Source organism: Nomascus leucogenys, chromosome 18, assembly GCF_006542625.1.
Source record: "Nomascus leucogenys isolate Asia chromosome 18, Asia_NLE_v1, whole genome shotgun sequence".
Lineage (NCBI taxonomy): Eukaryota > Metazoa > Chordata > Mammalia > Primates > Hylobatidae > Nomascus > Nomascus leucogenys.
Window position 1 is genome coordinate 17,672,303 of NC_044398.1, and position 15,104 is coordinate 17,687,406.

Consider the following 15,104-nt stretch of genomic DNA (forward strand, 5'->3'; position numbering starts at 1 on the left):
CCATAGAGCGAGGACTCAGTCCCACAAGATTCTCCCCGACTTCAGATACTAATTGCAAGCCGCAGCTTGTGTCCTATGGTTCTGACCGACTGACTGTAAATCAGGGTTCCCACCATCCCCCTCCTTCAGTTTCATTAATTTGCTAGAGTGGCTCAGAGAAATCAGAGAAATCCTTTACTTACATTTACTCATTTATTATATATGATGTTACAAAGAATACAGGTTGTCGACCTAAAAAAAGACTGAGGCAAAATTAATAAAAAGAGTTTATTTTTCGGCCGGGCACAGTGGCTCACGCCTGTAATCCCAGCACTTTGGGAGGCCAAGGAGGGTGGGTCACAAGGTCAGGTGATCAAGACCATCCTGGCCAACATGGTGAAACCCTGTTTCTACTAAAAATACAAAAATTAGCTGAGCGTTGTGGTGCGTGCCTGTAATCCCAGCTACTCGGGAGGCTGAGGCAGGAGAATTGCTTGAACCTGGAAGACAGAGGTTGCAGTGAGCCGAGATCGTGCCACTGCACTCCAGCCTAGGGACAGAGCAAGACTCCATCTCAAAAAAAATTAAAAAAAAAAAGTTTCTTTCTTTTCTTTCCCAAGGTGAACAGCCAGGTGGAAGAGATGCATAGGGCAAGGTATGTGGGAAGGGGCATGGAGCTTCTGTGTTCTCTCCAGGCACCACCCTTCAAGAACTTCCATGTGTTCAGCTATCCAGAAGCCGTTCCCCAAGCCCTGTCCTTTTGTGTTTTTATGCAGGATTCGTTAGGTAGGCATCATTGATTACATCATTGGCCATTGGTGATCAACTCAACCTTCAGCCCTTCTGTCTTCTCCTGGGGGGTAAGGCTGAAAGTCCCAACCTTCTAATCATGCCATGGTCTTTCCAGGGACCAAGCTGCATCCTGCCACCAGTCATCTCATTAGCATACAAAAGACACATCATTCCAGAGACTCCAAGGGTTTTAAGAGCCCTATGACAGGAAATAGAAACAAAGACCAAATACATAATTCACAATGTCGCTGGTGAGAACCAGGGTTTTCATATTCCCCATTGAATCCAAGGTTGAGAACCAGTGGTTTAAGAAAAAAAAATAGAATGAAAAAAATGTTTTCCATTCTATTGTGGTTTTTAAAATGTAACAAAAGCTACACTGAAATGAGATTAGTTGTGAGATTCAAACAAGTTATATCAGGAAATGCTTTGGAAATTATTAATATTAAAGGTAGTAGTTACTGTTGGTATTATTATTAGACCTGGTTTAGAGCCTCATTTCCAGCGCTAATGAGCTGGAAAGTATTTACTATAGAAATTTCACTCTTGTCTTTAAAGTTGGGATGCTGTCTAGAATGGCATCAAACTCAGCTGAATGTGAAAAGATAATTGAGGTGTTTGGGGCTGTTGTATATAGATGTACCTAATTAAGTATAATCTTTCCCTTTCGTCTCTGTCCTTTTACTTAAAAGACTAGTAAGAAAGGACGAGTTATTAGTAAGGAATGATGGAGAAAACATATCCTCTTTCTCTGCTTTCCATGCCCCTGAGAATCCTCGACTTCCACTTTTGGCCTACAAATTCCTTGCCAGTTCCCACAGTGTCCTGGCTCCCACCCAAGGTCCTAAACTGGCCAACTTTGGGGCTAGTCCTTGGCCAAGATCCTATGTTCTACAAAGGGGAGATTCTTTTATCTAGCCACAGGTAGAAGAAACTGTATCAGGGAGCGCAAGTAATTTGCCCTAAGTCCCACAGTACTTTAGAACCAGAGAAAGATTCACTGCTTCACAAACCTCTCTTAAATTCCACAAATAAGAAATAATCAAGGCAAAAATATTGGAAGAAACAAAAGAGGCCAGGTGGGAGGAGAAAGGGTAAGAATGAACTGCCTGATGCAAAATATTCTCCCACAATGAGAGTGAGTTGCCACAGAGAGCTGAGAAGTAATAATACTGTGGACAAGGCCACACTGATGCATATCACAGAACTTGAAATTGAAGGGAATTGAAGCCTTTCATTGTGAGACATTTCATCATTTTCTCAGTAATTGCATCAGTTTTATAATTTCTTCCATCACTGACTCCCCAGTAGTCCTGGCAACTCCCATCTGTGGTGTAGAAGTGGCAAGTAATGGTGTTTGCCTCCAGGAAATTAAAGACTCCTCTCAATAACTGTATTAGTCATCAACGCTTGCTGCTGTGATTGATCTTGTAACCACCATCAGATCTGGGCAGTGAAAGGATATGAAAATTCATAAGCAGGAAAACAACCTTATCTTCTCCTTATCCAGCTCTGTGATATAGAAGGAATATCTGCAAAGTCTTTTCTGTATTTCTAATTTGCTCATCAAGGAGCATATTTTTGTCAGGCTGGGAATATGTCCAGGTACTGAAAATTATTTGTATTCATTGGAAATTGTGAATTCTACCTAGGTTTCCCAGCATTGCTCTGTTGAATTGCCCTTTACTTAAAAGAACAAAAATGTTCTAGAATTGTATTTCAACATTTCAGGATACCCAGAAGGCAAGTAGCCACAGCACTGAAACAAAACAAAACAAAACAAAACAAAAACCTGTTCTCCTCTCTCTCTGTGGAAGGTGCCAGAAGAAATGTGTACTCTGGTTTTATTATTGCTTTATATCTTGGGCAGTCGCTGGTATTAGGGGCTAGGAAAGATGCTGGGTAAATTATTCCATAAGCACCGTGCTTCAGACTGAGCCATTCAACAAAGTCCAGTATAGAGTGAAAAAAAATCTAAAGGCAAGAATCTCAATGAATAAGTGTTGTTTCCTGGGTTTTTTAATCCACTGGCCCTAAGATCTCTGAAACCTGTCAAATTGCACGTATTGCTTTCCTGAGAACATGGTAATCAAATTCTAAATGCGCATACATACTCTTTAATCCAGAAATTCCAGTGCTAGACATTTATCCCACAGGTACACTTTACATAGAAGAAATACTTTTTACAAAGCTGTTCATTACAGTGCTATTTGTGATTGCAAAAAATTGTAAATAGCTTGAAAAGGCATCAATAGAGGACAAGTTAAAAAAAAGAGTGTGGTTCCAAAACTTATCTGGGCATGGTGTGGGCACCTGTAATCCCAGCTACTTGGGAGGCTAAGGCAGGAGAATCGCTCGAAACCGGAAGGCAAAGGTTGCAGTGAGCCGAGATGGCGCCATTGCACTGCAGTCTGGGCGACAAGAGCGAAGCTCTGTCTCAAACAAAAAAGAAAAGAAAAGAAAAGAAAAAAGTATGGTTCATCCACACAATGGAATGCTATGTAGCAGGTAAAAAGAATAAAGTAGGATTCACACACTAAAATGAAAAAACTCCCAAGATATATTAACTGAGTAAATGGGAGTTATTCAGCAGTGGATATACTGTGCTACCATTTGTGTAAAGAACAGAAACACATATGTGTGTGTAAATGCATGGGATATCTAAGGAAAGATATGCAAGAAATAGTGCCTCAACACAAACTAATGCAGTAAGAATGGGAACTAATACACATAATGCTTACTCCTCATGTTCTAAGCACATTACATATTTAAACTAATTCAGTACACTCCTTTTAAACTGACAGATATTCACATACCTGTCTTACTTCACTGGAATATCAGCTCCTTGAGGGCATAAACATGACATAAGCCTTTTTATATGCTACAAAGGCCAGGTGTTGTGGCTCACACCTAAAATCCCAGCAGTTTGGGAAGCCAAGGCAGGAGGATCACTTGAGGCCAGGAGTTTGAGACCAGCCTGGGCAATACAGCAAGACCCCATCTCTACAAAATATGTGTATTGTGTGTGATATATATATATGTGTGTGTGTGTGTGTATCCTACACAAATGCTAGTATATTTATCACATAGTATTCTCAAGAAGTATGTGTCTCATTCAGTCACTATCAAATATAAGAGAAAACATCTTCATTTAGAGCTGCTGATCTTAGAGGTTAATAATCTTTAAGTAAAAATATCTTTTCATAATGAGTTTGCTATGGCATGAAGTTGAGCCACAATGCAAAAATAAGTGGCATTGAAAGGGCGCTGTTCTATATATGTACACCCAGTTTTAGTTGTGCTGGACACACTGGGGAACTGAACTGAATTATTGAAGAAACGTCCTGTTTTCCTCTTACTTTCCATTCAAAAGACTGCATTATCATAGCACAGTCCCCTCCCTTTTTATACTTTGAGTTCAGGGGAGTATTTTTAAGTGCTTTAGTTTAAAAGGAATGCTACTAAGTTAAATGGGATCAAATACATAAAGTGCTTAGTACAAGCCTGCCCCGCCATAAAGCTCCCTTAAAGTGGAGCAACGTCTCTTTTTCATGTTGGAGGCTTCAGGCATTATGGGAGAGAAAAGTAAACAAGAGCTGGTGCTCAATCTTGTCGACAATTGGGAAATGAGTCTGTAACAAAAATAGAGTGGAACGTGGGAGTGAAGTGTTTTTGCCTTTGACAAGTCATTAAAAGTCATCAGCGTTATAAATCAGACAGTCTGGGGAAAGAGAAAATAAAAAATAAAACCCTGATTCTTAGGTTCAAAAATTCACTTGTTCAATATGGTATTTATTTGGGTGCCTACATGGGTGAGGCAGGCATTATAACATGCAATTGTTGCCTTTTGGCGGGAACCGCTCTTTTCCAGTAATTCGCCAAAATAACAAACACAAAGGGAAAGAGGAGAGGCACCCATAGATGTTCTCTAGGCCTTTTAAAAAACATGGACTTTTTCCTTTGACCCCGTATATGCGAATCTATTAGAAAGGTGACATTGTAGACATAAGGGAATGGGTACTGTTCAAAAAGGAATGCCCCACAAGTGTTACCAGGGCAAAACTGGAAGACTCTACAGCGTTACTGCATGCTGTTGGCATTGTTATAAACACATGAGTTAAGGGCAAGATTCTTGCCAGGAGAATTAATGTACGTGTTGAGCACATTAAACACTCTAAGAGCCGAGATAGCTTCCTGAAACGCATGAAGGAAAATGATCAGAAAAAGAATGAAGCCAATGAGAAAGGTACCTGGGTTCAACTGAAGCACCAGCCTGCTCCACCCAGAGAAGTGCACTTTGTGGGAACCAATGGGAAGGCGCCTGAGCTGCTGGAACCTATTGCCTATGAATTCATGGCATAATAGGTGTAAAAAATAATAAAAGACCTCTGAACTGTAAAAATGTTTCTCTTCATTGAGTAGAAGTGTGGTGTCCCTTCCCCCAAAGAAATATTTAAAGCAAATTTTAATCGTGTCCTAATTCATTGTGCAACGTCTTTACTATTCAAATTTAATGTATTTCTTGCTGAAAGATGTGAGGTGGCTTATTGTGCAACAAATTACTCAATTGGTTACAAAATAGCCAGATATTATTTATGAAATATTTGTGCTGGTTTGAAGATAGTCCCTCTAAATCACCATGGAAGAAATAAAATAATTTACAAAAATTTAAATTAAAAAAAAACAGGTGGCCGGGGGAGGTGGCTCACGCCTGTAATCCCAGCACTTTGAGAGGCCGAGGCAGGCGGATCACCTGAGATCAGGACTGGTTGAGACCAGACTGGTTAACATGGTAAAACCTTGAGTAACTACTAAAAATACAAAATTTAGCCAGCTGTGGTGGTGGGCACCTGCAATCCTAGCTACTCAGGAGGCTGAGCCAGGGAGAATTGCTTGAACCCTGGAGGCGGAGGTTGCAGTGAGCCAAGATTGTGCCACTGTACTCCAGCCTGGGCAACAGAGAGAGACTCCGTCTCAAAAAAATAAATTAAAAATAAATAAATAAATAAACAAGCTACAATGGTTGGAAGGACATGACATCTAAATAACAGACAGCCCTTTATACTGAATAAATTTAGCTTTTTAAAGGACACTGCCTGTGGGGGAGGGGAGTGGGGAAAAAATGGAAAACAAAGTTGTTGTCTTAGTCCACTGGGCTACTTAACAAAATACCATAAACGGGGTAGCTTATAAACAATATTTTGTTTCTCACATTTCTGGAGACCGGGAAGTCCAAGATCAGGGCAGATTCATTATCTGGTGAGGCCCCACTTTCTGGCTTACAGATGGTGACTTCCTGCTGTGTCCTCACATGGTGGAAGGAAAGCAAGGGGTCTCTCTCTCTCTCAATCCTCTTTCATAAGAGCACTAATCCCATTCATGAGGGTGAGCCCGCATGACATAATCACCTCCCAAAGGCATCACCTCCTAATACCATCACCTTGGGTGTTAGGATTTCAACATGTGAATTTGGGAGGAACATAAACATTCAGACCACAGCACTTAATATACTCTTATCTTTCTCAGTGTTCGGTAGTCCAGTGAAAACTCTGTCACTGACTAAGGAAACTCTACTCTAAAATCCTTTTTTTCTTTATTTTTCATTCACTTGTTTGCAAGCTAAAAAGTAAATATGCCACTGCATAGCCTGGGTGACAGAGCAAGACCCTAAAAAATTTGAATTATAAATTCATTTAAGAACTTTGGGAAAATTATTTATTTCTCTCCACGGGGTTCAGACAAGTAATTTCACATCTCATTGTAAGTCAAGGGTAAGAAAACATTTTTTATACATCTATCACTAATAGAGATCACAGTATGTCAATGAAATATTTAAATACACTGTACAGAGATTGATTTTTAATGGATTTATATAAGTAGTATTAATAGGAAAAAGCATATAATACAATCTACTCTGTATCTAAGAGCTTTAATTTATTCAAATATTGGAAGAAATTCGTCTTCTGAATTTTTCTCATTTAAAAAGCATTATAAGAACTGATTCAAGGATGGAGGAATCAATTAGTACTCAGCAATTCACAGACATGACATAAAAATGACATTTTTAAGACATAAACAAAGACTGCATGTTGGCAGCATAGGGGACAGTCTTGCTCTTCCTCATTTTTGAAGCAGAGATATTTCATATTTCATAGTTTCTGAACTTCCTCAGGAGTTCTGAGGGAGCATCCTTGGACCAGCGGAAACGAAGGTGCCAACCATTCACATCTGAAAAACCTTTAAAGGAAAGAAAGTAAATATTTAAAATCAGAAATAGGAAAAGTCAATCTTGTTATAGTAAAACAGCTTGGGGATAATATTTCACTGCAACAGGTACAATTTAAGGGTAAGACTTCGGTATGAATTATTAACATCTTAGAGAAATGGATTAATTTAAACAGACTGGAATTCTTATGAACAGGAATTACAATTTATATGGATGATAAGACCTCACATGCTTAAATACTTAATAAGAGGAAATACATAGATGCCTCTGGTGGTGGGGATTTTGACAATTCACATGCAAAGAAATTCGAAACAAATTTCACAGTCTTCAGAAACCTTTCAAAAGTTAAAAGTCAATGGCAAAAGGATCGCTTGAAATACAAGTACTATAATTGAATTCCATGGTAATAAGATTTTTTTTTTAGTTATAATAAACAACATTGTTGAAAACCAGAGGAAAAGAAGATAATTTTCCTTCCCTACTAGAAGTATAAATTGGCAAAACTCCTCTGGCAGGCCATTTGGCAATATTTATCAAACTTGTTAAAATGTATAAACCTTTGCCGGGCGTGGTGGCTCACACCTGTAATCCCAGCACTTTGGGAGGCCAAGGCGGGCGGATCACGAGGTCAGGAGATCAAGACCATCCTGGCTAACATGGTGAAACCCCATCTCTACTAAAAATACAAAAAATTAGCTGGGTGTGGTGGTGGGCGCCTGTAGTCCCAGCTACTCGGGAGGCTGAGGCAGGAGAATGGCGTGAACCTGGCATGCAGAGGTTGCAGTGAGCCAAGATGGCACCACTGCACTCAGGCCTGGGCAACAGAGCGAGATTCTGTCTCAAAAAAAAAAAAAAAGTATAAACCTTTGACCCAATAATTTTACTTCTTAAAACATATCCTAAGGAAATAATAATGGATGCACCCAACGATTTAACTGTAAGGATGTTTATAATGATACCATTTATAAATTTTTTTTGCAAACCAACAAACATTCTAAACTTTAGCAAATGGAAGCTGGTTAAAAGGTTTTGATATCGTCATTAACAATATTTTAATATTTACCATCATAGAAAAATGCTCACAGCATATTGCTAAGTGACAGTTAACAAAACTGTTTATATAGTATGATCTCATTCCTAAACTCATTATTTACATGAATATTTATGTGAAATTTTTTTAAGTCTAAAAAAAGAAGGCCCAGCATGGTGGCTCACGCCTGTAATCCTAGCACTTTGGGAGGCCGAGGCAGGTGCCTCTCTTGAGCTCAGGAGTTTGAGACCAGCATGGGCAACATGGCAAAACCCTGTCTCTACAAAAAAATACAAAAAATTAGGCGGGCGTGGTGGCATGTGCCCGTGGTCCCAGCTACTCAGGAGACTAAGACAAGAGCCCCAGAGGCGGAGGTTGCAGTGAGCCGAGAGGGTGCCACTGCACTCGAGCCTGGGTAATAGAGTGAGACTCTCTCAAAAAACAAACAAACAGTTAAGAAAAGGTACACCAAAATTAATAGTATTTATCCCTGGATTGTTACAATAGATGTGATTTTCCTTTTTTTTTTTCTTTTTTCTGAGACGGAGTTTCACTCTTGTTGCCCAGGCTGGAGTGCAATGGCGCAATCTCAGCTCACCACAACCTCCACCTCCCAGGTTCAAGCGATTCTCCTGCCTCAGCCTCCCAAGTGCTGGGATTACAGGCATGAGCCAACACACCTGGCTAATTTTTGTATTTTTAGTAGAGTCGGGGTTTCTCCATGTTGGTCAGGCTGGTCTCAAATTCCTGACCTCAGGTGATCCGCCCGCCTCAGCCTCCCAAAGTGCTGGGATTACAGGCGTCAGCCACCGTGCCCGGCCAATTTTCATTTTTTGTACTCTTTTTTGTTTATCTGTACTTTCTTATTTTTCTGCAATAAACAACTATGCTTTTTGTCTTTTTATGTTAATAATATTGCTAATGAAAAAGCAGGTTACAGAATAATATATAAAATACACTTCCATTGATATTTTAATATAGTATATAAATATGTAGTCAGAAAAAGCATATACAGAATAGTTAACAATGGTTATCTCAGAAAAACAGATTACACTGATACTTTTTAAAGAATTATTGGAGAAAACAAATCTGAAGAATTTTCATTTGGGGAAAAAGTAAAAGAAATTGTTTCTGATTGCTATAATTGTTTCTATAATTAAAACTTACTCACAAAATATGTATAGTATGATCCTTTTAGATATACTAACACAAATGAAAATATACCAAAATATCGATAAGACATATTTCTCTAAATGATAAAATTATGAGTTATATGTTCTTCCTTTTGCTTGATCATATTTTCTCACATTTTATACAGTAAGTAAGTGTCATTTTTGTTTAAAAACATGTAGTTTCTGGCCAGGTGCGGTGGCTCATGCCTGTGATCCCAGCACGTTGGGAGGCCGAGGCGGGCGGATCACGAGGTGGGGAATTCGAGACCAGCCTGACCAACATGGTGAAACCCCGTCTCTACTAAAAATACAAAAATTAGCTGGGCGTGGTAGCACGCACCTGTAATCCCAGCTACTCAGGAGGCTGAGGCAGGAGAATGGCTTGAACCCAGGAGGTGGAGGTTGCAGTGAGCCAGGATCACGCCAGTGCACTCCAGCCTGGGCGACAGAGCAAGTCTGTTAAAAAAAAAAAAAAAAAAGATGTAGTTTCTAGTTTGGGTTCCCATAGAAACAGACATGTAGACAAGAACTTGAAACAGGTTGAGCACAGTGGCCCACACCTATAATCCCAGCACTTTGGGAGGCTGAGGCCAATGGATCACTTGACCGCAGGAGTTTGAGACCAGCCTGGGCAACATGGCGAAACTCCATCTCTATAAAAAATTAGCCGGATGTGGTGGTGCACGCCTGCAGTCCCGGCTATTTGGGGGTGGGGGTGGGAGGATCATCTGAGCCCAGGAGGTCGAGGCTGCAGTGAGTTGTGATCGCACCACTGCACTCCAGCCTGGGTGACAGAGTGAGATTCTGTCTCAAAAAAAAAAAAAAGAATTTGAAACCAAGTGGCTAATTTGATCCCAGGTGGCACCTTAGCAGAATGAGAACCAAAGCTATAAAAGGTACATTATCAAACAACTAACCGCCATGGGTAACTGCAAATGATCCCACTGGGGAACCCTGGGAGACAATATAAAACTTCTTAGAGTTATCTCATGTGAGGGGTGAAGGACCTGGAGAATTTAGCTTCCCACTTCCACTCATTATTGTCATCTAAAGGGCATTTACTCCCTGACACTTACTGCCTGCTGATTTGCTGCCAAGTAGGCTCCATTGCCAGAGCAAGCCCTCTGGCAGAGTCACAATGTTTGTGGCTGGAGCCACAGGGTTGGCAATGCCTAGGAAGATAGTGCCCAGGGACATGGCAGCACACCAAAATCATTGCGTACATTTAAATTTTTCTTGGTGGGACGCGGCGGCTCATGCCTGTAATCCCAGTGCTTTGGGGGGCCAAGGTGGGCAGATCATGAGGTCAGGAGTTCGAGACCAGCCTGGCCAACATGGTGAAACTCCATCTCTACTAAAAACACAAAAAATTAGCCGGGCATGGTGGCAGGTGCCTGAAATCCCAGCTACTCGGGAGGCTCAGGCAGGAGAATAGCTTGACCCGGGAGGCAGAGGTTTCAGTGAACCGAGATGGTGCCACTGCACTCCAGCCTGGGCAACAAGAGCGAAACTCTGTTTCAAAAAAAAAGAACAATGATTCTCATCGCCTCCACTTCATTCTTTTTTTTTTTTTTTTTTTTTTTTTTTTGACACAGGGAGACACAGGGTCTTGCTCTGTCACCCAGGCTGGAGTGCAGTGGCAGGATCATAGCTTACAGCAGCTTCAAACTCCTGGGCTCAAGCAATCCTCCTGCCTCAGCCTCCCAAGTAGCTGGGACTACAGGTGCACGCCACCATACCTAGCTAATGGTTTTTTAATTTCGTAGAGACAGGGCTCTTGTTATGTTGCTCAAGCTGGTCTCGAACTCCTGGACTCAAGCGATCCTCCCATCTCAGCCTCCCAAAGTTCTAGGAGTACAGGCTCAGGCCACTTCATTCTTAAACAATAGCATACATATAACAATATGAAGACACCAAAACTGGCATCACAATTTGTTCTGAGTAAATTATATGTGAAAATTGATTATATGAATTGGCATTATCTGTTATTACCCAAGTAAATTAGAGCCGAGAACCAGGGAGAGGAAAAGAAAAGCACTCAGGACACAAATGCCTGCCCAAGAATTCTATCACAAGCCAGCTGCCAAAATGACCTGCCTTGCCTCTAAGGCTAGTTTTACCTATTGCCATCACTCACCAATTAGAGCTTGCTAGCTCCCAGAAACTTTGCTAGTGCCAAAGAGTTTTCTTTCATAACAATATGTAACATTTCTCTTTCTAATAAAACCTCCAACATTTTATTTGTTCTTCAGACACACCAAAGACCATCCCATCTGTGTGTATGCCTTGAATTGCAATGTAGTTTTTACATATTTTCCCAAGTAAAATGTTTTACATAGAGATTCGAATCTATATTTTTGTTTGACTTTGACATAATATATATCTACACTGTGGAATGTTATCAGCTGTTAAAAGGCAGGAATTCATTCTGAATGTAAGCATTTAAAGAGAAGTCCCTTAATAATAAAAGTTAACACTAAAAAAGTGTTTACAATGTGCCTGGTACTGGTCTAAATATTTTACATATATTAAGTTATTGTGTGTGTGTGTGTGTGTGTGTGTGCGTGTGTGTGTGTGTGTCTGTGACAGGATCTCATTCTGTCACCCAGGCTGGAGTACAGTGGTGCAATCGCAGCTCACTGCAGCCTCAACATCCCCACACACACACACCCGGGCTCAAGTAACTGGGATTACAGGCACGCACCACCACTCCTGGCTAATTTTCATGTTTTTTTTAGAGATGGTTTCACCATGTTGCCCAGGCTGGTCTCAAATTCCCAGCCTCAAGCAATCTGCCCACCTCATCCTCCCTAATTGCTAGGATTACAGATGTGAGCCACTGCACCTGGACAATTAAGTTATTTACTCCTCAAAAAAAAAAAAATCTTACGAGGTAGACACTAATATTTTGACAATTATATAACTAAGAAGACATAGATGCAGAGGGGTTAACTAGCTTGCCCAAGGTCATACAACTTATCAGTGAAAAGCTGGGCCCACCTTCTTAACCACTGTGTAACACAGAGAAATGTGTATAGTATAACCCCATTCTTTACTTTTAAAGCTCTCATAAGTGCACATATACACACCTGTGTTAGCATAGAGAATAGTGGAAGGAAACACACCTGAGTGTCAGCCTTGGTTACTTCAAGAAATAGAAAGCAGAGAAGGTTGGCAGCCTGGCTATATATGACTCTTTGAATTTTTTTTTTTTTTTTTTTTTTGAGACGGAATCTTGCTCTGTTGCCCAGGCTGGAATGCAGTGGCACAATCTTGGCTCACTGCAAGCTCCGCCTCCCGGGTTCACGCCATTCTCCTGCCTCAGCCTCTCCGAGTAGCTGGGACTACAGGCGCCCGCCACCACGCCCGGCTAATTTTTTGTATTTTTAGTAGAGACGGGGTTTCACTGTGGTCTCGATCTCCTGACCTCGTGATCCGCCCGCCTCGGCCTCCCAAAGTGCTGGGATTACAAGCGTGAGCCACCGCGCCCGGCCGATTCTTTGAATTTTTTAACAGCAAGTCTATACTACTTTTGTTTTTATTCAGTGTCTAAATGACTGTTTTTTTAAAAAGAAGGAAAATTTCATAGAATCCCATGAGAGGGGCTCAAGAGGCCTCAGCATCATTCCTGAGTCTCTGAAGTATCTCCCACCCACACTACACCTAATTCTGGTGTGCACAGACTTGGTCTGAATCTGACAGAAACAGAAAGACTCGGGGAACCCCCAGGGGTTCAAGACACACGGAATTGAACATTCATCGTGTTTACATGTAGGGGAGTGATTCTACTCCTGTGTTTGCTTAAAACACTGTTTTTCTACATTTCGGGCTTCTCCTTTGATCAGTTTGTTACATTATAACCATTTCCAGTTACTGGGTGATGCAATCAATGTGCAGACTCCACAGCCATCTCCTGGGTAACCAACAGACACATCTGAAACAAACTCTATGAATCTTCATTCCCAGCAAGAAGAGAACACGTAAAAGTTCTCCCCAAAGAGAGATTTGAAGTGACTATTTCTCAAAAGACTATAATCCACCACAAGCCATCTAACTATCTTCTTTTGAATACAAGTGTTCTAGGGTGTTCAGGAACGTTCTGTTTAAAGGCTAAATTCTAATAGGGTGCTACATCACAACCCTGAGAATCAACACATAGTAATTTGAAGGACAGTTACAATGTGTGTATACAATGTGTGTATATATAACACATCCAAACTAGTTGGATGGCTAGATAGATAGTCAGATAGACAAATGATACAAACAGCTAACATTTACCTAGGGCTTCCTAGAGGTGAACCGCTGTGCTAAGCATTTTGTATGTATCTCCCCATTTAATCCTCATGGTAACCCTATAAGAAGGTACTATTTTTTATTTAAGAGTTGGAGCCTCACTATGTCACCCAGGATGGAATGCAAGCACCTAATCACAGGAGTGATCATCACACACAGCAACTTTGAACTCCTGGCCTCAAGCCAGCCTCCTGCCTCAGCCTCTTGAGTAGCTAGGACTACAGGTGCACAGCAATGCACCTAGATGAGCAAGTACTATTATAACCCCTATTTTATAGATGCAGAAACTGAGGTCTGGAGAAGTTAAGTAACTTTGCCACGTAATACAGATAATAAGTAGTAGAGCTAGGAAGTGAACTCAGGTAGTGTACCTTGGTAGCCAGGAGGTAAACTTCTATAATACTCTGCTTCAGTGGATTTATAAATGATTCAGAATGTCTACAGAGCTATTTACAGATAAGGCATTATTGGGCCGGGCGTGGTGGCTCACGCCTGTAATCCCAGCACTTTGGGAGGCCCAGGCAGGAGGATCACCTGAGGTCAGGAGTTCGAGACCAGCCTGGCCAACATGATGAAACCCCATCTCTACTAAAAATACAAAAATTAGCCAGGCATCGTGGCAGGCGCCTGTAGTCCCAGCTACTGGGGAGTCTGAGGCACAAGAATCGCTTGAACCCAGGAGGCAGAGACTGCAATGAGCTGAGATTACACCACTGCACTCCAGCCTAGACGACAGAGTGAGACTCCGTCTCAAAAAAAAAAAAAAAAATTAAATTAAATTCAATAAGGCATTATCATAGGATAAGGCAATGCCTTGGAACACTGACTCTGAAGCCAACCTGCCTTGGTCCAGACCCTTTCCCTTCCCATACAAGCTGTATGGCTTTAAGCAAATTACTCAACCTCCTGGTCTTTGGTTTTCTCATCTACAAAATGAGAATAATATTGATATCAGCCTCACAAGCTTGTAGTGAGAACAAGTTAATATATATAAAATTAATATTAAATGAGATAATAAATGTAAACTAATATATGCAAAGAGTGTTCCTGCACATAGTAAACATTCAATCAATGTTAGCTAGCATTATTTCAGTAAAGCCAAAGACACTGAGAATTGTCTCAAGGTTTCCCTTCTGAGGAATACCTTCTAGTTTCGGTGTCAATGCTAAGTGTCTTTTAAGATGCTAAGCCAATCTTTAAACTTGGCACTGCTGTGCAGATTGAAAAGGTTAAGAATAAATGCAATATAAACAAAGCTCTTTAATTTCAGACCTTCTCCGTTCTGCAGTTATATAACATGACTTACTTGAAGAATCTGAATTTTGCGGGGAGACTGACTTCTCCAGGGGCTTGGGTTCTTTCTGCTCCATTTTCTCTGTGGTTGAAGCCAGCTCCTCTTTCTTTCTTTCTCTTTGCTCATTCCATTGCTCATTTTCAATCTTGTTGGTATGAGTCTTGTCAGATTCTTCCAGCATCAGGTCTTTTTTACCTCTGACAGCCCAGTGCATTGACTAAATTAATGTAAAGCAGAGATATAAAAGTTAAATTGATATTATGTGATTTTCTACATTTAAAGTTTGATATGTGGTAACACCTGACCTACTACTGTAGT

The 15,104-nt window shown here is 40.8% G+C and overlaps 1 protein-coding gene across 1 annotated transcript in view; it reads right to left on the reverse strand.

Annotated features, from left to right (window-relative positions):
* Positions 1–6,459: 6,459 nt before the first annotated feature.
* DNAJC12 (DnaJ heat shock protein family (Hsp40) member C12) overlaps positions 6,460–15,104 on the reverse strand; it is a 44,459-nt gene continuing 35,814 nt past the window's right edge. The window contains exons 4-5 of the mRNA XM_003258217.2: positions 14,799–15,003; positions 6,460–7,008 (exon numbers count right to left, since the gene is read on the reverse strand). Coding sequence (XP_003258265.1) covers positions 6,914–7,008; positions 14,799–15,003 — 300 coding nt within the window. The 3' untranslated portion in view covers positions 6,460–6,913. The remainder of the gene's footprint in view (positions 7,009–14,798; positions 15,004–15,104) is intronic.